This window comes from Halteromyces radiatus (genome assembly GCF_025201355.1).
Source record: "Halteromyces radiatus strain CBS 162.75 chromosome Unknown BX664scaffold_2, whole genome shotgun sequence".
NCBI lineage: Eukaryota > Fungi > Mucoromycota > Mucoromycetes > Mucorales > Cunninghamellaceae > Halteromyces > Halteromyces radiatus.
In genome coordinates this window covers 1,622,035-1,644,015 of record NW_026251688.1, presented here as the reverse complement: position 1 = coordinate 1,644,015, position 21,981 = coordinate 1,622,035, and the positions used below count along the sequence as shown (strand labels likewise).

General features: G+C 31.7%; 8 protein-coding genes and 1 non-coding gene across 9 annotated transcripts; 6 read left to right on the top strand and 3 right to left on the bottom strand.

Moving 5' to 3' along the window:
• Window positions 1-147: 147 nt before the first annotated feature.
• BX664DRAFT_383166 (uncharacterized protein) lies at window positions 148-1,489 on the top strand (the record flags this gene model as incomplete). The annotated part of the gene is made up of 3 exons (XM_051549102.1): window positions 148-1,007; window positions 1,200-1,304; window positions 1,367-1,489. The coding sequence occupies exons 1-3, from the start codon at window positions 201-203 to the stop codon at window positions 1,487-1,489; spliced, it is 1,035 nt and encodes a 344-aa protein (XP_051403006.1). The 5' UTR covers window positions 148-200.
• Window positions 1,490-4,185: 2,696 nt separating this feature from the next.
• On the bottom strand, window positions 4,186-4,258 carry BX664DRAFT_t25. Its single transcript has one exon. It is a non-coding gene; the product is annotated as a tRNA-Val (tRNA).
• Window positions 4,259-4,665: 407 nt separating this feature from the next.
• Window positions 4,666-7,175, top strand: BX664DRAFT_377943 (phosphoesterase family-domain-containing protein; the record flags this gene model as incomplete). Its single annotated transcript, XM_051548801.1, has 9 exons — window positions 4,666-4,731; window positions 4,816-4,914; window positions 5,009-5,137; window positions 5,912-5,987; window positions 6,049-6,376; window positions 6,508-6,539; window positions 6,618-6,824; window positions 6,913-6,938; window positions 7,017-7,175. The coding sequence occupies exons 3-9, from the start codon at window positions 5,108-5,110 to the stop codon at window positions 7,173-7,175; spliced, it is 858 nt and encodes a 285-aa protein (XP_051403005.1). The 5' UTR covers window positions 4,666-4,731; window positions 4,816-4,914; window positions 5,009-5,107.
• Window positions 7,176-7,652: 477 nt separating this feature from the next.
• On the top strand, window positions 7,653-9,463 carry BX664DRAFT_324785 (argininosuccinate lyase). The gene is made up of 4 exons (XM_051543911.1): window positions 7,653-8,158; window positions 8,248-8,679; window positions 8,765-8,908; window positions 8,986-9,463. The coding sequence occupies exons 1-4, from the start codon at window positions 7,673-7,675 to the stop codon at window positions 9,319-9,321; spliced, it is 1,398 nt and encodes a 465-aa protein (XP_051403004.1). The 5' UTR covers window positions 7,653-7,672; the 3' UTR covers window positions 9,322-9,463.
• Window positions 9,464-9,535: 72 nt separating this feature from the next.
• On the bottom strand, window positions 9,536-11,030 carry BX664DRAFT_324781 (uncharacterized protein). Its single transcript, XM_051543910.1, has 5 exons — window positions 10,628-11,030; window positions 10,386-10,558; window positions 10,205-10,295; window positions 10,082-10,141; window positions 9,536-10,008 (listed from the first exon to the last, which is right to left on the bottom strand). Exons 1-5 carry the CDS (start codon window positions 10,989-10,991, stop codon window positions 9,710-9,712), a joined length of 987 nt encoding a protein of 328 aa, XP_051403003.1. The 5' UTR covers window positions 10,992-11,030; the 3' UTR covers window positions 9,536-9,709.
• A 118-nt stretch (window positions 11,031-11,148) lies between these two features.
• BX664DRAFT_324780 (uncharacterized protein) lies at window positions 11,149-14,744 on the top strand. Its single transcript, XM_051543909.1, has 16 exons — window positions 11,149-11,181; window positions 11,242-11,341; window positions 11,399-11,476; window positions 11,562-12,017; window positions 12,076-12,199; window positions 12,287-12,383; window positions 12,455-12,510; window positions 12,572-12,723; window positions 12,802-13,015; window positions 13,102-13,171; window positions 13,242-13,413; window positions 13,508-13,693; window positions 13,768-13,860; window positions 13,942-14,085; window positions 14,152-14,295; window positions 14,378-14,744. Exons 1-16 carry the CDS (start codon window positions 11,177-11,179, stop codon window positions 14,594-14,596), a joined length of 2,310 nt encoding a protein of 769 aa, XP_051403002.1. The 5' UTR covers window positions 11,149-11,176; the 3' UTR covers window positions 14,597-14,744.
• Window positions 14,745-15,064: 320 nt separating this feature from the next.
• Window positions 15,065-18,002, top strand: BX664DRAFT_256863 (cysteinyl-tRNA synthetase; the record flags this gene model as incomplete). Its single annotated transcript, XM_051540478.1, has 12 exons — window positions 15,065-15,163; window positions 15,245-15,333; window positions 15,394-15,490; window positions 15,580-15,831; window positions 15,917-16,042; window positions 16,131-16,220; window positions 16,302-16,657; window positions 16,730-17,051; window positions 17,169-17,296; window positions 17,387-17,567; window positions 17,682-17,742; window positions 17,833-18,002. 12 exons carry the CDS (start codon window positions 15,065-15,067, stop codon window positions 18,000-18,002), a joined length of 1,971 nt encoding a protein of 656 aa, XP_051403001.1.
• An 866-nt stretch (window positions 18,003-18,868) lies between these two features.
• Window positions 18,869-20,279, bottom strand: BX664DRAFT_275047 (ribonucleoside-diphosphate reductase small chain). Its single transcript, XM_051541264.1, has 3 exons — window positions 20,092-20,279; window positions 19,697-20,030; window positions 18,869-19,566 (listed from the first exon to the last, which is right to left on the bottom strand). Exons 1-3 carry the CDS (start codon window positions 20,230-20,232, stop codon window positions 18,995-18,997), a joined length of 1,047 nt encoding a protein of 348 aa, XP_051403000.1. The 5' UTR covers window positions 20,233-20,279; the 3' UTR covers window positions 18,869-18,994.
• A 244-nt stretch (window positions 20,280-20,523) lies between these two features.
• On the top strand, window positions 20,524-21,954 carry BX664DRAFT_324776 (CRAL-TRIO domain-containing protein). Its single transcript, XM_051543908.1, has 5 exons — window positions 20,524-20,748; window positions 20,820-21,032; window positions 21,105-21,326; window positions 21,414-21,482; window positions 21,558-21,954. Exons 1-5 carry the CDS (start codon window positions 20,555-20,557, stop codon window positions 21,733-21,735), a joined length of 876 nt encoding a protein of 291 aa, XP_051402999.1. The 5' UTR covers window positions 20,524-20,554; the 3' UTR covers window positions 21,736-21,954.
• Window positions 21,955-21,981: the final 27 nt, after the last annotated feature.

Below are 21,981 nucleotides of genomic sequence, written 5' to 3'. Positions count from 1 at the left end.
AAAACGGGGCGGGGCAAAAAAAAAAAAAAAAAAAAAAAAGAGTGAATGGGATTCCATGTGATACAAAAACGAATCCCATTTTTAGTCAACTATTTCACTTTTCTTTTCTCCACTTTTCTTTCCCTTTCTTTTTTTTTTTTTTTTTTTGATTGTTTATTACCGTGATTGCTCTTTTTCACTATTTGATTTGATTTGTACAAATGGGAAAACAACAGATCGATAATGAAAATACCAATCCTGTTATTAGACAATCATCTTTGACAGAAATCGATCAATGTTCTACTTTTACTTTGGACAAGGCAATGGAACAATTTGGGGATAACGTGGAATTGCTTCAACTCATTTTATCAAGTAAAGTGGAAGAAGATAGAAGATGTACTGAAGAAGCGAAACTCAAGTCAAAACAATTGGATTATCTTTTACATCAAGAAGCAAATAATAATAATATATCATCATCTGTATCATCTCCATTATCGTCATCATCATTATCACCATCATCATCAACCACGTTTACTCGACAATATACGCAGCAAACATCAGCTCCTCACAAATCATCACTTCCTTTGCAACGACATCGTTCTTATACCCCTCCACATTTGACAGAAGCCAATCACGCTATAGATTTATTTCACAATAATAAACAACATCATATGATTGACAATTATCACTCTCCAAAAATACCTCTCGTCAATATCCAACCACTTCCATCTATTAATACTCTTGATCGTAGGAATGACAAGAACAAAGACATCCACTCTTTTTTTCCTGCCCGTACTACTTTACCTTCTCTCCTTTCCTCTTCCAGTATCAACTCACCACGTGACGACATTTTATTGCAACCTGATGATCCACCTACTACCATCACTTCATCATCATCATCACCAATAGCACCTCCTCCAACATCATCGATGCCCTCATCATCATCTTCGCCATCTATGACCTATGATTCAACAAATTCAACACCAATGATGGCAACCATGAATAAAAAATTACCTATTCCACAAATTGTCAATCGCCATCATCATCATCATCATCATCATCATCATCATCATGAAAACGACAATGGTGTATCATCGCCATCATCTGCATCAGCATCATCACCAACATCACCACTATCATCATCGTCATCATTTACGGGCCGTCCAGTAAAACGTCGACGAAGAGAAATGCAATCTATCAGTATGATCATTGAGACAAAGGAATTTCCATATGATGACAATTATACTTGGAAAAACAATGGTAACACGATACATAAAAAATCAGGTCAACGAAGTATTTATTACAAGTGCACTAATTCGGCCAAGGTAAGGGATATTTTGTAGGGAACGGCTATGGAACTAATTATTACTCTTTGGGTTAATATTAGGGTTGTCATGTGAACAAGACAGTGACTTTCAAGGGTCAAGGGGAATACCTTATCAAATACCGTGGAAGACATTTGAATACCTGCGCTCGTACACATCCGGAAACATCCACCTCCACCGACTAGTATGTAGTATTCATCTCTTTTTTTTTTTTTTTTTTTTTTTGTTATTGTTGTTGTTGTATATTTGTATAGTTACTCTTTGCTGTTGTTATTATATCCTTTTTTTTTTTTTTTTTTTTTTTTTTTTTTTTTTTTTTTTACATTATTCATATTCTTCATGTCATCTTTTTCGCCCATCATTTAATAAAACATGTCAAACGGTTATTAACCTTATCTCTTGCCTTAATTTAACATGTTATCATCGTCATCTTCATCAAATGGATTTTCATCATCATGGTTCATCATCTGTCGCTTATCATCATCCATCGTCACAAATGATATTATTCTGTCATTCCATAAAAAAGAAATAAATGTTTGCGTAAATTGTCTAAGATTTTACCAAAATGTCCAAGAGTTTATTGGTATTCAAAGAAAAAGAGAACTTGTGATCATCGATTTTAAATCAAAATAAAAAAATCAGCTTATTTGGCTACTAATTAGATTGTTTTATCATCATCATTGCACTTTATACAAGCAATCACCAAGTTTTTACATCATCATCATCACTGACCATTTGTTCAAACAATCATTTGTAATCAAATGCATACAGTGTTGTATTCAAAATATAATAATCATGCTTTCGAGAAGTCATTAATGACTTTATCATTAATCACGAAGGTAATCATACTTTTTATTTTTATTTAAATCCATCTTTTTATACAACATTATTTTATTTTTTTGATCATCATCCTTGTTGGCAATGTTTTCAACGATCATATGTTTTTTTTATATAAAATCTTTACCCTCTATTCATCCATCAATTTAATATAGATACTCCACCTTTCTCTTTTTCTTGAGGAAGAAGTTCAGTCAATTATAAATATCTTTTTTAAATAAAAAATATCTTTTCATCCTTTACTTAACCGTAATTGTGGATTATTCATTCTGATTCGCTCAACCCTTTTTTTTTTTTTTTTTGAAGTTAGACTAAGAACTTTATTTTTCTTTTTATTTTATCTGCCATTAGGAAGAAATCATCATCTGAAGCTTGGTTTATATTTATTATTATTTTATTATAATCAAGCAATCATCAAACTAATTTTCATATTCAAGTTTATTTTTTTGATCATCCTCAAGTGTGATCAAATAATCAAGACATCTACTTCCATATTTGGAACATATATTTAAATTTACCTTATACTGTTTTGTTCTTTTTTCATAAAAGATCTGGTGCTCACTACAAGTAATCATCAACGATATTATTATTATAATAGTATCATCCATCCATCCATCCATCTTACAAAATATAGTCTAATCGAGATTACAAAAAAAAAATCATAACACTTAACACTGCCTTCCTATACGTGTGCTTGCGTAATCAAGTGCTGATGCTCACTATTTAACTTATTATCTTTCAATCATCCTGATTACTTTTTCAATTTTGAACCTATTGTAGAAATAGAACCCAGCCTTTAAAAAAAATTTTTTTTGGCCAACTTATTCTTTTAAAAAAATTTATCAAACATTGATCCTTTTGTTCAATGTTTGACACTTTTCAAACATTGAATCTTTTTTTCATTGTTTGAAAATTATCAAACAAATTTATTTTTTTTATTTTTTTTTATTTCTATTTTCATTTATCTTTTAGTATATATATATAACTCCCTCTCTTTTCATCATTTCTTTTGGAATTGTCAATTTTTTTTTATATTTTTATTCAATAAGAGGTTTTTTAACCAAAATCATATTGGCCACTCTTCAGGAATAAATCATCCTAAGTTTTATCTTTATTTTTTTATCATCAAGCAATCATCAAGCATATTATTCAGGTTATTTGATTGATCATCATCATCTGTGATCAAATCATCAAGAAATCCATTACCTTTTTTTGGATTACATTTATTTTTTTTATTTTACTTTTGTTCTTTTTATATAAAAGAACTGGTGCTCACTATACGAATAATCATCATTAATATCATCACCTTGATATTATCATCTATATTTTTTTTTTTTAATTCAATCATCCATCAAATAACAAATAAATCTCTAACACTATAAACCAAAAAGATCACCCAACACTTTTGTTGAATGAAAAAAAAAAAAAATTATAAAAAAAAAAAAATAATAATTTTATTTTCAATTTCCACTTTCATTTTTACTTCCCCTTTTATTTTCATTCTATTTTTTATTTCACTTATTCATTTCGTTTTCATTTTCTTTTTCATATTTTATTTTTTTAACCTTAAATTTCAGATAGTATAAATACCCCTTCTTTTCCTTTTTTTTTTTGTTAGTTAGTTCAATCAGTCAATATTTTATATATTTTTTAAATAAAAACATCTTTACATCCCTACTTGATTATATTGTGGATTATCTATTTTGATTGGCTCACTTTGTTCTATATTTAAAGTCAGAAAAATTTTACTCTACTTTTACTTTCCAAATTTGGAACAAGACTTTATTTTTCTTTACTTTACTTTTTGTTTTATTCTATTACTATAACTATACGTGTGCTTGCGTAATCAAGTACTGGTGCTCACTATTTAACTTATTATCAATCAATCATCCTAATTATTTTTTCAATTTTGGCTATTTGAACCAAAAAAATCACTTTACAAAAAAGAAAAAAAAAATTACCCAACAACACAGTTTCCAAGGTTGCTCCAAAACTTACTTCGTTGTTACATCTCCGACATTGATTTTGTAAATAACAAAAAGAATGTCACCTAGCGGAATCGAACCGCTGGCCTCATGCGTGTGAAGCATGCGTGATAACCCCTACACCAAGGTGACTTACAGTTTCCTAAAACTGAAAACTTCATTATAAAGCCAATCGTAATTTCAGCCAATCAGCGTCGAGTATTTCTGTTACACAGTCTTTGGTTCAAATTCTAAAGTGTACAACCTTTTTTATTTTCTTACTTCATTTTCTGGATATTTCTTTTTACCTTTGTCTATTTATCTATCTGTATGTATTTATATATTGGATTTTTTCATTTTTTTATGATTGATCTTTTCCTTTTCCTTATTTTTTTTTTTTTTTTTTTTTTTTTTGTCTGCATGTTAAAAAAAAAGGCCTGACAAGCGAATAGAGAAAAAAAAAAATCCATACTGAGTTTAAATCATTCCTTTTTTCCCCTCAAGCGTTTCCTTGTAGTTTATCTTTTATTTTACTTTTCTTTTTCACTTTTTTTTTTTTTAGAAACAAAGTATATACCAATGATCAAAACATTAGAACACCAGAGTATAGAATATAATAATGAAAGGTAAACTAGCAGGGAATAATAATAATAATAATATATAGATAGTATATGTCATAACCAACTTTAACCATTCTTTGAAATGACAAGACGCGATAACTAGCATGGCGCGACTGAATCAACAATCAAATCCGGCAAAAATATAATAAAAACGGTATTCATCCATATTTTTTTTAGCACTGGAAGAAAGTGAGTACCAAATAATAATAGAAAAAAGAAAGTATAGGAATGTATATGATGCTCATTGACTTCCTTTTTTTTTTTTTTTCCCCTCTACCTGCAGTTGGAAATTTTCTGATTGATGACTGGACTTTGAAGACCTTCACGTAAAAGTCATCGATCATGGATCAAGACGACGGGATATTGTCATACTGACCAATTCATGCTATCAGAAAGTACGTCCGCAAGAAAAGTAAGTTTAGAAGAGAAAGGGGTTTGATCTTAAGCATATATTCGGTATACTTAATAATTAATCTATTATACTTTTCACTCAATAGAGATCTATTGGAAGGATCTGGATGGATATCATTAGAAAATCAACCGGTGAAAGGGATTCTTTTTTTTTTTTTTTTTTTTTTTTTTTTTGGACGACAACAATCTTCTATTTTATTGGTGATTATTCATATATTTCAGGGGAAAGGGCCAACATGGGAAAATAGAGTATAGTTTAATTGTAGTTATAGCTTATTTAGTGTTTTTACAATAAAACCAAAAGATGTTCCTTTTTTTTTTATACATACGTTTTATCATTATGAGTTTGGATTAGTATGATGTAATAATATCTTACATCCAACTTTCTCTCATTATTGTAGTTATTTCTATTTACAAAGTATTTATTTCGATAAATGGATTACCGAAAATTTTGCCATTCTAAATTTACTAACATTTGTCATTGGGTATAAAAGAGCATGTTATAAAGAAAAAAAAATACTACTTTTTCTTTCCTTTTTTTTTTTTTTCGTATCCAATTCAATATTACTGCATCATGTATCCGTTATTGACATCAATAATCGCCTTTGTTACACTTTTTACCATTGCATCAGCTCAAGCACCGAAAGGAAAAGTCTTCGATCATTTCCTACAAATTTGGTTTGAAAACATGGTAGACAAATGATGATATTAAATATATAAATATAAAGCTGAAATAAGAGTAATCATCATATTTTTTTTTTTTTTTTTTTGATAGAATTTTGCTGTTGTCAATCGCAACTCAAATTGGAAAGAGATGACTGAAAGAGGAATATTGTTGACCAATTTTAATGGTAAAATGGAACAAATTAATAATCATCATGACAAATATCACTTACATTTATTATACTATAGCGATTACCCATCCTAGTCAACCTAATTATATAGCTGCTGCTGCTGGATCCACTATGGGTGTTGATAGTGATAGTGTTTTCAATATACCAGAAAATGTTACTACTATTTTTGATTTGCTGGAAGATAAGAATCTCACTTGGAAAACATATCAAGAAGATATCCCTAGTGTGGCTTTTGCAGGTTCCAAGGCTGGTAGATATTTTCGCAAGCACAATCCTGCCATCAGCTTTGATTCTATCGCCCAAAATCCTGAACGCTCAAAAAATATCGTTCCTGGAATTGAACTTGCCAAAGATATTTTGTCCGATAATCTCCCTAACTGGATGTTGTAAGTCGCTTCTTCTTTCTTTCTTTCTTTTTTTTTTTTAAAAAAAAAAGAAATCGTCATCATTATTCCATCATTATTCCATCATCACTATTATCCAGAGTCTAATCAATATCTTTCTGATTATACTGCAGTTATACACCAAATATAATGAACGATGGTCATGGTAAGAGAAAGAGAGAGAGAAACAAGTTAATCGACGGAATCTAATCAAATCAAACATTTTTTTTTTTTTTTTTTTTAGACACTGATCCTTCTTTTGCTGGGAAATGGATGGAAGGCTTCTATCGGTCGACTTTGATGATTAATCCATCATTCTTAGAAAAAACACTTATTTTAATAACATTCGATGAAAATGGATCAACCAGGAAACGTAATCACATCTATTCTCTTTTACTTGGTGCCATTCCAAAGGAACTACAAGGGACACAGGATGATACCTATTATAGTCGTAAGTATATCACCAATGTGTAATTTTTAACTTCTTTTTTATGCATTCTACTAATATATACATTTTTTCTCCCTTTCCGTTTATTAAGACTATTCTACTTTGAACACAGTAGAAGTAAGTTTATTCACATTAAAAAAAAAAAAAAAAGAAGAGTGGGTTACTCATATCTATTTTTTTTTTTTTTATATTTAGCAAAATTGGGACCTTGGATCTCTCAACCGAGGTGATGCTGATAAAACTGCTAATAATGTATTCAGTTTTATGACTGAAGCATTAAACTATACAAATACTCCTATCGATCCCAAAGATATTCCAATGAACAATAAACCCGTCAAAGGCCCTTTTATATGAAGAGCATATAGCAATTGATCAATCACAATTTATTTTCTTACTGGGGAAACAATTTCTTCTCCACATATTATATATTTATAATAAATAAATGACAGTACTGATGGATATTCTCTTAATGCAGTATTTACTATCGGTGATACAATCAAAATGAATAAGCGCATTATTTTTTTTTTCTGGTTGTTTGATCTCAAATTTCCATCATGAGTTAAGTAATCACGACACTTACTATCTATTAGACTTTATTTTATTCCCTTCTTCAGATTTTTATTCATAGTATCTATTACCTGGTATCTATTGTCCTAGATTTGGACTGGTTAAGGTTTATGTTTTATACATATGTTAGTGTTATGTGGATTTGAATATCCGATTTTTTTTTTTCACTTTGTACACTGAATGAGTCATTTTCATTTTGGAAGTTAAAATGAAATTTTTCTCTCTCTCTCTCTTTTTTCTTTTCTTTTCTTTTCTTTTCCAATTGAAAAAAAAAGTTTATTATAATGTCTTCTGAACCTAAAAAGTTATGGGGTGGTCGTTTTACTGGTGCTGTTGATCCACTTATGGACGCGTTCAATGCTTCTATTCACTTTGACCGTCGTATGTATGCTGCTGATTGTATTGGTTCCATCGCATACTGCAAGGCTCTTGCTAAGAATAATATTATTACTGAACAAGAACGAGATCAACTTATTGGTGGTTTGGAAAAGGTTATGGAAGAATGGGATAACAAGACGTTTGAATTGCGACAAGGAGATGAAGATATTCATACTGCTAATGAACGTCGTCTTGGTGAACTGGTTGGATCTGTAGCTGGCAAGTTACATACTGGTCGTAGTCGAAATGATCAAGTTGCTACTGATATGCGTATTTGGTTGCGTGATGAAGCTTCTTCTATTTTGGCTCATTTAAAGGAACTCATCTCTATCACTGTGTCTCGCGCTGAAAAGGAAATTGACGTATTGATGCCTGGTTATACTCATTTACAAGTAAGTTATATGCAAATAAACAAATAAATAAAGAAAATACTAAAAAAAAAAAATGGCGTTTTTTTTTTCTTTGTTTTGGTTTATAATAGAGAGCTCAACCTATTCGATGGTCTCACTTTTTATTATCCCATGCATGGTTATGGCAAGCTGATGCGGAACGATTGGAACAATTGATTGATAGATTTAATGTTTTACCTCTTGGATCTGGTGCTTTGGCTGGACATGCCTTCAATATTGATCGTGATTTTTTGGCGAAGGAATTAGGTTTCCGTGGTATCATCAATAACTCTTTGTATGCCGTCAGTGATCGGGACTTTGTCGCTGAGTTTTTATTCTGGGCTAGTTTGACAATGACTCATATCTCTCGTATTGCTGAAGATTTGATTATCTATTCTAGTGGTGAATTTGGTTTTGTCAAGTTAGCAGATGCTTATAGTACTGGATCAAGTTTGATGCCTCAAAAGAAAAATCCTGATAGTTTGGAATTATTACGTGGTAAATGTGGTCGTGTCTTTGGTAGTGTAAGTATATTAAAAAAAAAAAAAGCAAGTTATTGTTTGGGTAAATAAAATAGACTTAGTAACTGATACTTTCCTCTCTTTTTAGATGTCAGGATTTATGATGTCATACAAAGGTATTCCAAGTACTTATAATAAAGATCTTCAAGAAGATAAGGAACCTATGTTTGATGCTGCTGATACTTTGTCTGGATCTCTTCAAATCACTGCTGGTGTATTGAGCACAATGAATGTAAATTTGTTTTTTGAAAAAAAAAAAAAAAATAGGCCAAAACATTTAACTTTATTTTGTATTATTCTATTCCATAGATCTTCCCTGAAAAAATGCGTGCTAGTTTATCTGCTGATATGTTGGCTACTGATCTTGCTGAATATCTTGTACGAAAAGGTGTCCCATTCCGTGAAACTCATCATATTTCTGGTGCTGCTGTCAAGTTAGCAGAAGATCGTCAAGTATCCTTACATGAATTATCCAATGATGATTTTAAATCATTACATCCTTCATTTGCAGATGATGTTGCGTCTGTATGGAGTTTTGAAACAAGTATTGAAAATAGAAATACTCCTGGTGGTACTAGTCGATCATCTGTTACTGCTCAAATTCAACAATTGAAGACTTGGTTGGCTGCTGGCAAGACCTTGTAAGATCTTCCCCCCTCGCATTCTCTATATATAGTCATCTTTTATTTATACAATTTTCCACTTTTTACTTTTTTTTTATATATGATCATCATCTTTTTTTACCATCTACATCTTAACAAATAAAGTTCTTTTTTTTTTCAATCAATTCTACTATATTATTACTTTAAATATCTTTATATCTTTATAAAGTAATTACAATTTTCATAAATCATCATGATTAAATATTAGAAAATATACGATTTTTATTCAAATAATAAAAATGAGGAGACTATATTACACTGAACGGAAGTGCAATGTTCATAATAACAAATATATATGTATATATATAAACAAGGGAGGATCATGATTAAAACAATATGAATAAGATGATGATAAAGAAAATGATCTATATCTATTTCCTTGCAAAGGTAACTTTCATGAGATGATCATCATCAATACGATGGTTGGCCAATTCCATTTTCGCAAGAGAGGCTTGATAGTCGGTTTCATATTCCACAAAAGCAATGGATTTCTTGGTTGGGATCATACGTACTTCCTTAAATCCAGGATAAGTTTCGAATAGTTCCACAAGATATTCTTGAGTTGTTGTTTCTGGTAAGTTTTGTAAGAATAGAATGCTATTGGGTGGTAAATAGTCGTCAGGAATGGCATTTCGTTGAGGTGCTCCTGCTTTTGCAGTCTTGCTTCGAGCTATCATCATTTTTTTTTTTTTAAAAAAAAAGGATTAATATATGATAGAATAAATCATTCTTTTCTAACTTACTTCCTGGTGCCTTGAACGTGGGTTTGTGTGATCCTGGTAGAGGTAATAATTTGACTTGTTCTAAGTTACAATACCAAAAAGATAGAGTTAGATATTAAATCCATCGAATTTTCCCTTTATTACCTTTCTTTTCAATTCGTGCTTTATAATGTTCTTCGTAATCCCCATCCTTTCGAGCGTGAACATCAGATTTGTTTCGAGCAAATTGAACGACCTATTGTAAAGAGAATCGTATCAAAAAAGTTAAATAATAGCTTCTTTCCCACTGATCAAATTCGTCTAGATATAATTTCTTTTACTTTACCATTGGTTTTCCATACAAAGAAAAGTGTTGTAATTCCTTGATCGCATTTTCACCACATTCTTCAGTAGGATAAGCGATGAAAGCTTGACCTCGCATTCGGATATTTCCATGGGCAACTACATCAAGAACTTCACCAAACTGTTGGAATAAATTGCGTAACGTGTTTTTAAGGACTATCATAAAAATAAAAAGAAGAATAATAAGAAAGTGTAAAAGAAATCTTTTTTTTTTTTTTTTTTTACCATCAATCTTGACTTTTTCGTTCAAATTACTGACATAGATAGTTCTACTGGGAGTTGTATTTAATACTTGTTTTGATACAGGTAAACCAGCAGGAACACCTCTGATACCAACACCAGGAACAGGAGTAGGAAGCGGTGGTCGACCCATGAAACCACCAGATGGAGGAGGAGGAGGAGGAGTACCGTTTGAAGGGAATCCAGCAGGAGGTGGAGGTCTCATAAAACCAGGTGGTGGAGGACCTCCATAAGGATTAGGTGGCATTCCACGTGGAGGTACACCTTGGGAAGATATATTTTGTGGTGACATTCCTTGTAATGGTACACCTTGTGGAGGAGGAGGTGGTGGTGGAGTAGATTGTGACATTATTATTATTATTATTATAAAAAGGAAAGAGAAAAGAAAAAAAATTAAGAAAGAATAAAAGGCGGCGTTTTTATTTCAACAAGCGTCACACTTTTTTTTTTATGTCAAATTGCTGCGAATCCTGCTATTTTGGTTTTTTCTTCTTTTTAACAAGGTACTATTTTCTATTACTTACAGTTGTATCCATGATGTATGTATAAAATAGATAATGAAAAATTTGTAACTTTATATTCATCTTTATTCTATTTAGTTTTTATATCGATGACCTTCCTGTTCATTTTCCTTATGACAAAATATATCCAGAACAATATCAATACATGTGTGATTTAAAGAAATCACTTGATGCACAAGTAAGTTCTCTTATTAATATTGTTATTATTATTCTAATCTGTCTTCTCTATTTATAGGGTCATTGTGTTTTAGAAATGCCATCAGGAACTGGTAAAACAGTATCTCTTTTATCTTTGATTGTCGCCTATCAAATGGTGAGCATTTAGCCTGTTTTTTTTTTTCTTTTTTCTTTCTTTACAACTGACTTGTTTTTTTTTTTTTATTTATTTTATATAATAGCAATACCCTGAACAACATCGAAAACTGATTTACTGCTCTCGAACTGTACCAGAAATTGAAAAAGCACTTGCAGAATTAGAACACTTGATGGAGTATAGGCGGAAGGAAGGACTACAAGAAGACTTCTTTGCACTTGGTTTGACTTCAAGAAAAAATCTATGTCTACATCCTGTGGTATCCAAAGAAAAGAAAGGGAAACTTGTAGATTCAAAATGTCGTGATATGACAGCAAGTTGGGTGCGCGCAAGAGCAGGAAAATTGAAACGTGGACAACAAGAACAGGAACAAGATACAACAATTCAGGTGGATACCAATATTGAACTATGCGACTTTTATGAACAATTAGAATCAACTCCTTCTCCTAAACCTATTCCAAATGGTGTTTATACTCTCGAGGATCTGAAAAATTATGGAAAGAAAATGAAATTTTGTCCCTATTATCTTGTTCGACAAACGGTAATAGGAATACATCCATAAATATTTAATTAGGAAAAACTAATCTTTATATATATAGCTTCCATTTGCCAATGTGGTGATCTTCTCCTATCATTATATGCTTGATCCCAAGGTGGCAGAACTTGTTTCCAAAGAAATGTCCAAAGATTGTATTGTGGTGTTCGATGAAGCCCACAATATTGGTAAATGAATGGAACAAAACAATTTTAAAGTTTGAAATTAACTTGTCTTTTCTTTTCTTTTTTTTTTTTTTTTTTTATATATTGTAGATAACGTTTGTATCGAATCTCTGAGCATAGATCTTACTCGACCTATTCTCGATGCTGGGGCAAGAAGTGTAGGATTATTGGCAGATAGAATCACTGAGTAAGTATTGTCTTGGTAGATAAATGGCGTGTATTATTTTTTTTTTAACTTTTTTCTATTTCATTCTATAGAATCAAAAAGACAGATAGACAAAAATTGGAACAAGAGTATTCAAAGCTGGTTGAAGGTATAAGTTTGAATCTTTTATTGATTTATTATCGATATTCATTTGTTTTACTTTCTCATAGGATTACGGGATGCTAGTTCAGCGAGAGATGAAGACACTTTTATGGCCAATCCGGTGTTACCTGATGATCTGTTGAAGGAAGCTGTACCTGGCAATATTCGACGTGCTGAACATTTTGTAGCATTTTTACGACGATTTATTGAATATCTCAAGGTAAAAAAAAAAAAAGAAACTAAATAAAATAGATCAAGATATAGAAATATTCATCTCAAATATTATATTTACTTATAGACACGAATGAGAGTGATGCATGTTGTTGCTGAAAATCCAACATCGTTTTTACAACATGTGAAAGATGTTACATTTATTGAACGGAAACCACTGCGATTTTGTGCCGAAAGGTTGACAAGTCTTGTACGAACTCTTGAATTGACTGATTTGGAACATTACTCAAGTTTACAACGAATTGCAGCTTTCGCCACTTTAGTAGCAACTTATGACAAAGGCAAAACAATATATTGAGAATATAAAATAAGATTACAGCTACTCGTATCTGATGCATCTATTTTTTTTTCCTTCTTTATTGATTAGGCTTTTTACTTATTTTGGAACCGTTTGAATCCGATATGGCAACAATACCCAATCCAGTATTACATTTCACGTATGTTCAAACAACTTGACACAAATAGTAGGATGTGTTTTATAATTATATATATATATCTCTTTTATAGATGTTTGGATGCCTCTATTGCTATAAAACCGGTGTTTGAAAGATTCAGTACAGTAGTTATTACGTCTGGTACTCTATCACCTTTGGACATGTATCCCAAAATGTTGAATTTCCAAACAGTTGTACAAGAAAGTTATGCCATGACTTTGACTCGCAATTGTTTCTTACCAATGGTAATAATAAAAAAAAAAAATACATTCACGCACATCCACTTTTTTTTTTTGAGGAGATATATGTACTGATTAATCTTGTTTCCTTACTTTTTAGGTCATTACGCGTGGTTCAGATCAAGTTGCAGTTAGTTCAAAATTCGAGGTACGAAACGATCCTGCAGTTGTGCGAAATTTTGGACAGATTATGGTGGAATTCGCAAAAATAGTACCAGATGGTGTTGTATGTTTCTTCCCTAGTTATCTTTATATGGAACAAATCGTCTCAATGTGGAACGATATGGTAAAGAAAAGCTTAGATTTGGATAAAAATCCTTTTTTTTTATTAATTTATTTATTTATTGTTGTTACTAATAGGGTATATTGAATGAAGCTTGGAAACATAAACTGATCTTCGTTGAAACTCCTGACGCAGCTGAAACAAGTTTAGCTCTTGCCAATTATCGAAAGGTAAATATAAATTAGAAAAGATGCAGCAATATCATTCAAGAAATACTCTAATGATCCCGTATTCTTTTTTTTTTTATAAAGGCGTGTGACAATGGTCGGGGTGCTATTCTTCTCTCAGTGGCTCGTGGAAAGGTATCAGAAGGGATTGATTTTGATCATAATTATGGCCGTGCAGTTATCATGTTCGGTATTCCCTATCAATATACGGAATCAAGAATTTTAAAGGTAAAATGAAATTTGGATATAACCCTAGAAACCGATAGATGATTCTATATAAATTCACAATTATAGGCTCGATTGGAATATTTACGAGATAATCATCATATTCGAGAAAATGACTTTTTGACCTTTGATGCTATGCGACATGCTGCTCAATGTGTAGGACGAGTACTACGAGGAAAAACAGATTATGGATTGATGGTGTTTGCTGACAAAGTAAGTAAATAAAATAATAATAAGAAAATAATATGATGTAGTTTATGATAACTTTAACTTTTTTTTTTTAAATTGATATTAGAGATTTGCCCGAGCCGATAAACGTGCTAAGTTACCGAAATGGATCAATCAATATGTGACAGAGGCATCCACCAATTTGTCAACTGATATGGCCATTGGCATAGCGAAGAAATTTTTAAGGACAATGGCGCAACCAATTGAAAGCAATCAAACAGGTGTATCATTATGGACGATTAAGGATATTGAAAGTCGACAAAAGAAGATTACAGCACTTCCCTAGGTTAGGTAATTAGTTAGTTAGTGAGTATGATTGTGTTTTGTATATAGTTACTTGTTTTACTTTGTGTATCATTGTTGAAAATAATAATAATAGTAATAATAATAATAAAAAAAAAGAAGGGGTTGGAATTGACATGAGTCACAGTGACCAATATCATATACGTTCCTTTATGTAACTAGTTCTTTACACTTTATTTTTAATGCATGATTTTGTGGCAAAAAGTGGCTTGTGGCTGTGAGGCCATTGAACCATCAATGTATATACAACTCCGCCCAGGTTTATTTTTTTTAACAGCTCTCCGTTTTTTTATTATTTGTCTTTCTTTCTTCATTTCTTTATTGTTGTAAGTGCATTTTACCTCTTGTCAGTGTGTGAATGCCAAAAGTGTTCTTTTGTTTGACTCAAAACCTTGTTCGTATTCCTCCAAGAGTTTCTTATTCTTCTTTTATTAACACAACAAGACGTGCTATGACCTCTGACATTAGTAGACAACAACCCAAGTGGCAAGTACCTACTTCTACTGTCCGACCTGTTTTGAAGTTACAAAACTCTTTGACAAAAACGAAGGTATAAAAAACAATAAAATAACGGGCAAAAACAAATCAAGTAGTTTATTGACTTTTCTTTTCTTTTTTTTTTCTTTTATAGACTGAATTCATCCCAAAGCGTGGTCGACAAGTAACTTGGTATAACTGTGGTCCTACAGTTTATGATGCTTCTCATATGGGTCATGCTCGGTAAGGAAAACAAAATATTATTATTATTATTATTATTGTACTTATTTATTCTTCTTGTAGTACTTACCTTACCATGGATATCATTCGTCGTGTACTCGAAGATTATTTCAAATATGATGTTTTATTTGTACAGAATGTGACCGATATTGACGATAAGGTAAAAGGAAGACCGAACAAGAAAAAAAAAAGGATATTTGTATTGATCTGTATTCTCCCCTTTTTACTCTCTTAATGATGATGATATAGATTATTCTTCGTGCTCGTCAACAATATCTCTTCAACAACCTCAAGGAAAAAACACAATCATTAGATGTCGACTTGATCACCACTGTAGAAGAAGCTTGGATCGAATACATGACGTCAAAACTGAACAAAATTCCTGGTGCAGTGGAATCAGCTTCAAAGGATTGGAATTCTTATCAAACTAATTTGACCCCTGAAGAACTTTCGAAGGCTGTATTACTTGATGAAAAGTTCAAAATGTATTTGGCTGCGTTAGTAAGGAATCATTTTTTCTTCTTTCTTTCTTTAAATGTAAGATTTACACAAAGTCATTGACTAACTATATTCTTTTGTTTTTCAGCAAACTTCTCGATCTGCCATTGAAAACGCAAAGAAATCATTAGCTGAAAATGACACTTCCAAAGCTACTGCTGATGCTCTATTAGATGCTTCTCAAGATATTCTCTCAGTCTCATTGGATAAGAAGGTACTTTTTTTTTTTAAAGAAAAAAAGAGATGCTATCAAAATTAAAAACTTCGTCTTTTTTAACCTTTTTTTTAATATCTAAATCTAGCACGGTGCTGAAGTCAATGATCCCAAAATTTTCCGTGATTTGCCTGCCTATTGGGAAGATGCCTATTTCCAAGATATGGAAGCATTGAAGGTAAGATCAAATGATCCATTGTATTATTATTTTATAATCATATTTACTTTTTTTATTATTGGGGGGGGGGACACTTGATAGGTTCGAAAACCTGATATTCAAACACGAGTCAGCGAATATGTACCTGAAATTATCGAGTATGTACAAAAAATCATTGATAATGGATATGCCTATGAGGCTCAAGGATCTGTATACTTTGATACCAACAAATATGATGGTCACGATGGTCATCATTATGCCAAGTTGGAACCATGGTCTAAAGGAAACACTGCTTTGATTGAAGATGGTGAAGGTTCATTGGGTTCTAAATTGACAGGTCAAAAAAGCAAAAATGATTTCGCTCTATGGAAAGCTTCCAAGCCTGGTGAACCTACCTGGAATTCGCCTTGGGGTGCTGGTCGTCCTGGATGGCATATTGAATGTTCCGTGATGGCAAGGTAATAATAGTAATTAAAAAAAAAAAAAGAAATAAATTATATCTTACCCGTAATAATATTATTATGATATAGTGCAATTTTGGGGGATAGCATGGATATTCATTCAGGAGGTATTGATTTGGCCTTCCCACATCACGATAATGAATTGGCTCAAGCTGAAGGTTATTATAACTGTCATCAATGGGTCAATTACTTTTTACATGCCGGTCATCTTCATGTAGAAGGACAAAAGATGAGCAAAAGTTTGAAGAATTTTATCAGCATTCAGGAAGCCCTCAAGTTATATACTCCTCGTCAGATTCGACTCTTCTTCCTCCAATTCCAATGGGATGCCAAGATGGATTTCAAGCAATCAAGTATGTTGGAAGTTATTCAAGGTGAAACTACTCTGAAGGTAAGTATAAAAAAGAAAAGGCTGGATCCACAAATATATGAAAAGATATTTTTATCCTATAGTTTACTGATTCTTTTTTTTTTTTTTTGATGGGTTGGTGATTATTTATTTATATAGAACTTCTTTGACAACGTGAAGGGTATTTTGCATAAGATTCGTAGTGATGGAAGCCGTGGAGCTACAGAATTACCTGATGGTGGATTGACTCATCGATTTGGCCCAGCCGAAGCTCAATTGTTATCACTGTAAGTAATAATAATAATAATAAAAAAAAAGAAGGAATGAAGGATGATTCTTCTAGGAACTCATGTGTTTCGTTTTCATGTTATTGATAGTTTACAATCCAAACAAGATGCTGTGCATGTTGCTCTTTGTGACTCTATCAACACACCTGCTGCTATGGATGAAATCATGAACATGGTCTCTCATGCTAATAAATATATTGCCAATGGATCCAAATTGGTTAATCCTCATCTGTTAAACAAGATTGCTACATGGGTCACTTCCATGATGAAGGTAAACTATCTTTTCTCAAAAGAGCCATTTACTCATTGAACTGAAATTTCTGAAACAAAAAAAATAAATAAATGAAATTGCTGAACTGATTTTTTTTTTTTTTTTTTTTGATAGATCTTTGGTGTTGCTGATAGCGGTGTCGAGCTTGGTTTTGGAACATCATCCGATCAAGTTGGTGGAAACGTATGTCATATCATAGAATGAAATCAACTGATCCTCATCATACTCATTATTTTTCTTCCTTCATCTATCTACTAGGCTGAAGAAACTTTGATGCCTTATTTGCATACTTTGTCTGGTTTCCGAGATCAAGTTCGTCGTATGGCCCGTGACAACGTCCCTCACAAACAATTCCTAGAAGCATGCGATAGTCTACGTGATACACAAATGGTAGATTTGGGTGTTTCACTTGACGACCAAGAAGGTAATCCCTAAAAAAAAAAACGGTTGATATTATGTGAAACATCATCTCATCTGGAAATTTTTCCCTTTATTTTGAACACATTATTACAGATGGAACAGCTTTAGTCAAGTTAGTACCTCGAGAAGAATTGATTGAAGCACGTGAAAAGAAGGCGGCCCTTCAAGCAGACAAGGAACGAAAACGACAAGCAGCTCAAGCGGAACGGGAACGCAAGCGATTAGAAAAATTGGAAAAAGGACGGGTGAGTCCTATGGATTTGTTTAGATCTCGTGTGGATGAATTCTCCAAATTTGATGATCAAGGTTTACCAACACATACTAAGGATGGGGAAGAAGTCACCAAGAGTCGCAAGAAGAAACTACAAAAGGAATGGGATACTCAAAAGAAACTACATGAAGAATTCCTTAAGGAAATGGCCAAATAATAAGTGTTAGTTGAATATGTGTAGTTATAAATATTTATATCAAACATCAATAAAACAGTAAGCATTCTTCAATCATTTTTGAACATCATTGCATCGCAAGAGTGATAATAATAATAATAATAATAAAAAAGCAGGGTTCTTTTTTAGTTTTTTTTTTTTTTTTTTTTTTTTTTTTATCTTTATTCATATCGACACATTGGATTTAAAAGTTGTAGAAAGAATTTACAATCATGGATACATATAGGTCAACTTAAGTTTTGCAGTATCCTAATCATTGATCGAAAATACCTGAATACATTCGACGTTAGTTTTGTCATCAATGATCTACAGCTTAAAATCGTCGATACTTTTTTTTTTTTTTTTTTTTGAAGGGGTAGTAGTAGTAAATGTTTATAAAACTTTCATTTTACAAAGAATATTTTAGATATGATTCATCAAATGATAAGACACAAAGAATATAAACAAATGACGGTTTTATTGATAAAAACAAGGGAAATAAGAATTTCAAATAATAATAATGATAATAATAATGATAATAATAATAATGAAAATAAAAGGATATATATATACAAATGATACCTAAAAATCAGCATCTAAGGTAAACTGTTTTTCTTCTGCAGTTTTGTTCATAACACCAGCTCGTTGATAATCAGAAACGCGTTTTTCAAAGAAGTTTGTCTTGCCTTGAAGAGAGATCAGATCCATAAAATCAAAGGGATTGGTGGAGTTGTAATGTTTGTCTAAACCAAGAGCAACCAAGAGACGATCGGCAACAAATTCGATATATTGACACATAAGTTTGCTGTTCATACCAATCAAAGCTACGGGAAGGGCTTCAGTAAGGAATTCTTGTTCAATGGCAACAGCTTCAACAATGATTTCTAGTACACGATCGTGAGTAGGTTGATGTTGAAGATGACCAAATAATAAACAGGCAAAGTCGGTATGGAGACCTTCATCACGACTGATCAATTCATTGGAGAAAGTCAAACCAGGCATCAATCCACGTTTCTTGAGCCAGAAAATGGAAGCAAAGGCACCAGAAAAGAAAATACCTTCTACAGCAGCAAAAGCAACAAGTCTTTCAGCAAATGATTCATTTCCACTAATCCAACGGAAAGCCCAATCAGCCTTTTTCTTGATACATGGAACTATAAAGCAAATCAAACATAATGAGTTTTAAGTATTTCAAGCTCCACCATCCGAAGCAAAAAGTAAAAAAAAAAAAAAAAAAAAAAGAGACGCGTCTAATAATATGATGTAAAAAAAAAATAAACTTACTAGTTTCAATGGCATCAAATAAGTTTTCTTTTTCCACAGGATCCTTGATATAAGTGTCAATCAATAAACTATAAGTTTCAGAATGAATATTTTCAATCATGATTTGGAATCCATAAAAGCATTTGGCTTCAGCAATCTTGACTTCATCCATAAAGTTTTGAACCAAATTTTCATTAACAATACCATCTGAGCTTGCAAAGAAAGCCAATACATGAGAGATAAAATATCTTTCATCGTCATTTAACTTGTTTTCCCAATCATTGGTATCCTTTGAAAGGTCAATTTCTTCTGCTGTCCAAAAGGAAGCTTCATGTTTCTTGTAGAATTGCCAAATCTAAATATATATATAAATGATTTAATTTAGTCTGTAACAAATTATGCAAAAAAAAACTTACTTCATGGTATTTGATAGGGAATAGACAGAATCGGCGAGTATTTTCACGAAGGATTTCTTCTTCGTTTTCAGCTTCACGAGTAGGACGTTTATGCTTGAGAGTTAAATTTTCCAACTGTTGAGTAGCTTCAGAGACAGACATGGTATCTTGTATAAAATGAGTTTATATGAAAATAAAGGGAAAAGGATAAAAAAAAAAAAAAAGAAGAAAGAAATAAAAAAAAAAAGAAAAGGACATTTTTTATAGTCTTCTGAAAAATTAAAAAAAAAAAAAGTCGTGACTAGAGAAAAAAAAAATTGAAATGTCTTTTTTTTTTTCGCGACTTTTTCTCTTTGGCCGCGTCTTTGAAGAATTCGTATAACCAATCACATTCCTTTTTTTTTATCTCAGAAACTGGTGAGCTTTTTTGACCTGATATGTTGGGTACGCAGCATTTTTTTCTTTTTTTACCTTTATCTCAGAAATGACTAATCAGTTTGTAAAGGAATTCAAACCAGCAGAAAAAGAAGGGGTTATTCAACTTAAACAAGATTTACCCGCTATATTAAAAGAAGCTTTTGGTTCGGAAGATACTTATACATTATGGGGTGTTACTTTGGATAAAGAATCTACCGATGAACGTTTGGATGTTATCTTAGTCAAGTTTATACGTGCCTGGTAAAAACATGATACAATAAATATTTGTTGATACTTATTTATTTATTATTATTATTAATATTATTATTTAGTTCACTCTCTTTTCCTGAAGCACGCAAGATGCTTGTTAATACTTTAAAGTGGCGTAAGGAATTCAAAGCCGATGAATTATTAACTGAAACCTTTGATCAAGATTTGTATGGTTCTATTGGTTATTTACATGGCAAAGATAAGAAAGGTCGTCCTGTTTGTTACAATTTTTATGGTGATATTGATCAAGAAACTGTCTTTAAAGATGTTCAAACGTATGTATCGATTGATGATGATTTAGATATATATATATATATATATATATTGATTATTCTTTTTTCTTATAGATTCATACGCTGGCGATTGCAACTTATGGAAAAGTCTGTTCAATTGGTCGATTTTATTAATGTGGATGCTACTATTCAAGTCCATGATTATCGTGGTGCATCCATGTTTGGTCGTACAGCTAATGCCAAAGCTGCTACTAAAGAACTTATCAAACTTTTACAAGACAATTATCCAGAATTCTTGGCTATCAAATTCTTTGTGAATGTACCTTGGTGGGGAAGGTAAAAATCATTAGGGAGACAAGAATGTTGTCTTTTTTTTTTTTGATATATATCTTTGACAACTAACTTTTTTTTTTAATTTAATAGCAAGATCTTCAATTTGATTAAACCCTTGTTACCTGAAGCTACCATCAAGAAATTTGTTGTATGCTCAAAGTAAGTAGATAATTTAAATGATACAATATGTCTAACTTATTTAATATTTTCTACATATCTGTAACGTTATGATAGCTCTGAAATGATGACCTCATTGACGAAGATAATTGATCAGGACCAACTACCAAAGGTATACACGGGCGATACCGAATTCAAACAAGGAAGTGTCACTGCTGCCATTCATGCAGCTCGACAACAAGAAGCAAAGACTGATGAAACATTGGAAACGACAACAGCCGCATCTGCGACCTGATAATACCGTTATTTACTGGACAACAACTGGATTCTTTTTTTTCTTTTTTAGTTTCGACTCTCCCCACTCTTCTTTTCTTATTCTTTATTATTACTACTACTATTATTACATATATCTACAACTTACTTTTTATCTTTTTCTTTCTTATTTTTTATTATTATTAGGACTATTTACATTACATATTAATCAAATAAATAAAAACATTTCTTTACACAATTACAACTTTGATTTTGATTATATATATAT

Coding starts and splice junctions, on each gene's coding strand:
- BX664DRAFT_324785 (XM_051543911.1), top strand. CDS start 7,673: ATGTCTTCTGAACCTAAAAAGTTATGGGGTGGTCGTTTTACTGGTGCT. Junction 8,680..8,764: donor GTGGTCGTGTCTTTGGTAGT/GTAAGTATATTA, acceptor CTCTCTTTTTAG/ATGTCAGGATTTATGATGTC. Junction 8,909..8,985: donor GTGTATTGAGCACAATGAAT/GTAAATTTGTTT, acceptor TCTATTCCATAG/ATCTTCCCTGAAAAAATGCG.
- BX664DRAFT_324781 (XM_051543910.1), bottom strand. CDS start 10,991: ATGTCACAATCTACTCCACCACCACCTCCTCCTCCACAAGGTGTACCA. Junction 10,296..10,385: donor CTTTGTATGGAAAACCAATG/GTAAAGTAAAAG, acceptor TCTTTACAATAG/GTCGTTCAATTTGCTCGAAA. Junction 10,142..10,204: donor AGCACGAATTGAAAAGAAAG/GTAATAAAGGGA, acceptor ATTGTAACTTAG/AACAAGTCAAATTATTACCT.
- BX664DRAFT_324780 (XM_051543909.1), top strand. Junction 12,018..12,075: donor ATTATCTTGTTCGACAAACG/GTAATAGGAATA, acceptor TTATATATATAG/CTTCCATTTGCCAATGTGGT. Junction 13,861..13,941: donor CTCTTGCCAATTATCGAAAG/GTAAATATAAAT, acceptor TTTTTTATAAAG/GCGTGTGACAATGGTCGGGG.
- BX664DRAFT_275047 (XM_051541264.1), bottom strand. CDS start 20,232: ATGTCTGTCTCTGAAGCTACTCAACAGTTGGAAAATTTAACTCTCAAG. Junction 20,031..20,091: donor TCCCTATCAAATACCATGAA/GTAAGTTTTTTT, acceptor ATATATATTTAG/ATTTGGCAATTCTACAAGAA. Junction 19,567..19,696: donor ATTTGATGCCATTGAAACTA/GTAAGTTTATTT, acceptor TTTGCTTTATAG/TTCCATGTATCAAGAAAAAG.
- BX664DRAFT_324776 (XM_051543908.1), top strand. CDS start 20,555: ATGACTAATCAGTTTGTAAAGGAATTCAAACCAGCAGAAAAAGAAGGG. Junction 20,749..20,819: donor GTCAAGTTTATACGTGCCTG/GTAAAAACATGA, acceptor ATTATTATTTAG/TTCACTCTCTTTTCCTGAAG. Junction 21,033..21,104: donor GTCTTTAAAGATGTTCAAAC/GTATGTATCGAT, acceptor TTTTTCTTATAG/ATTCATACGCTGGCGATTGC.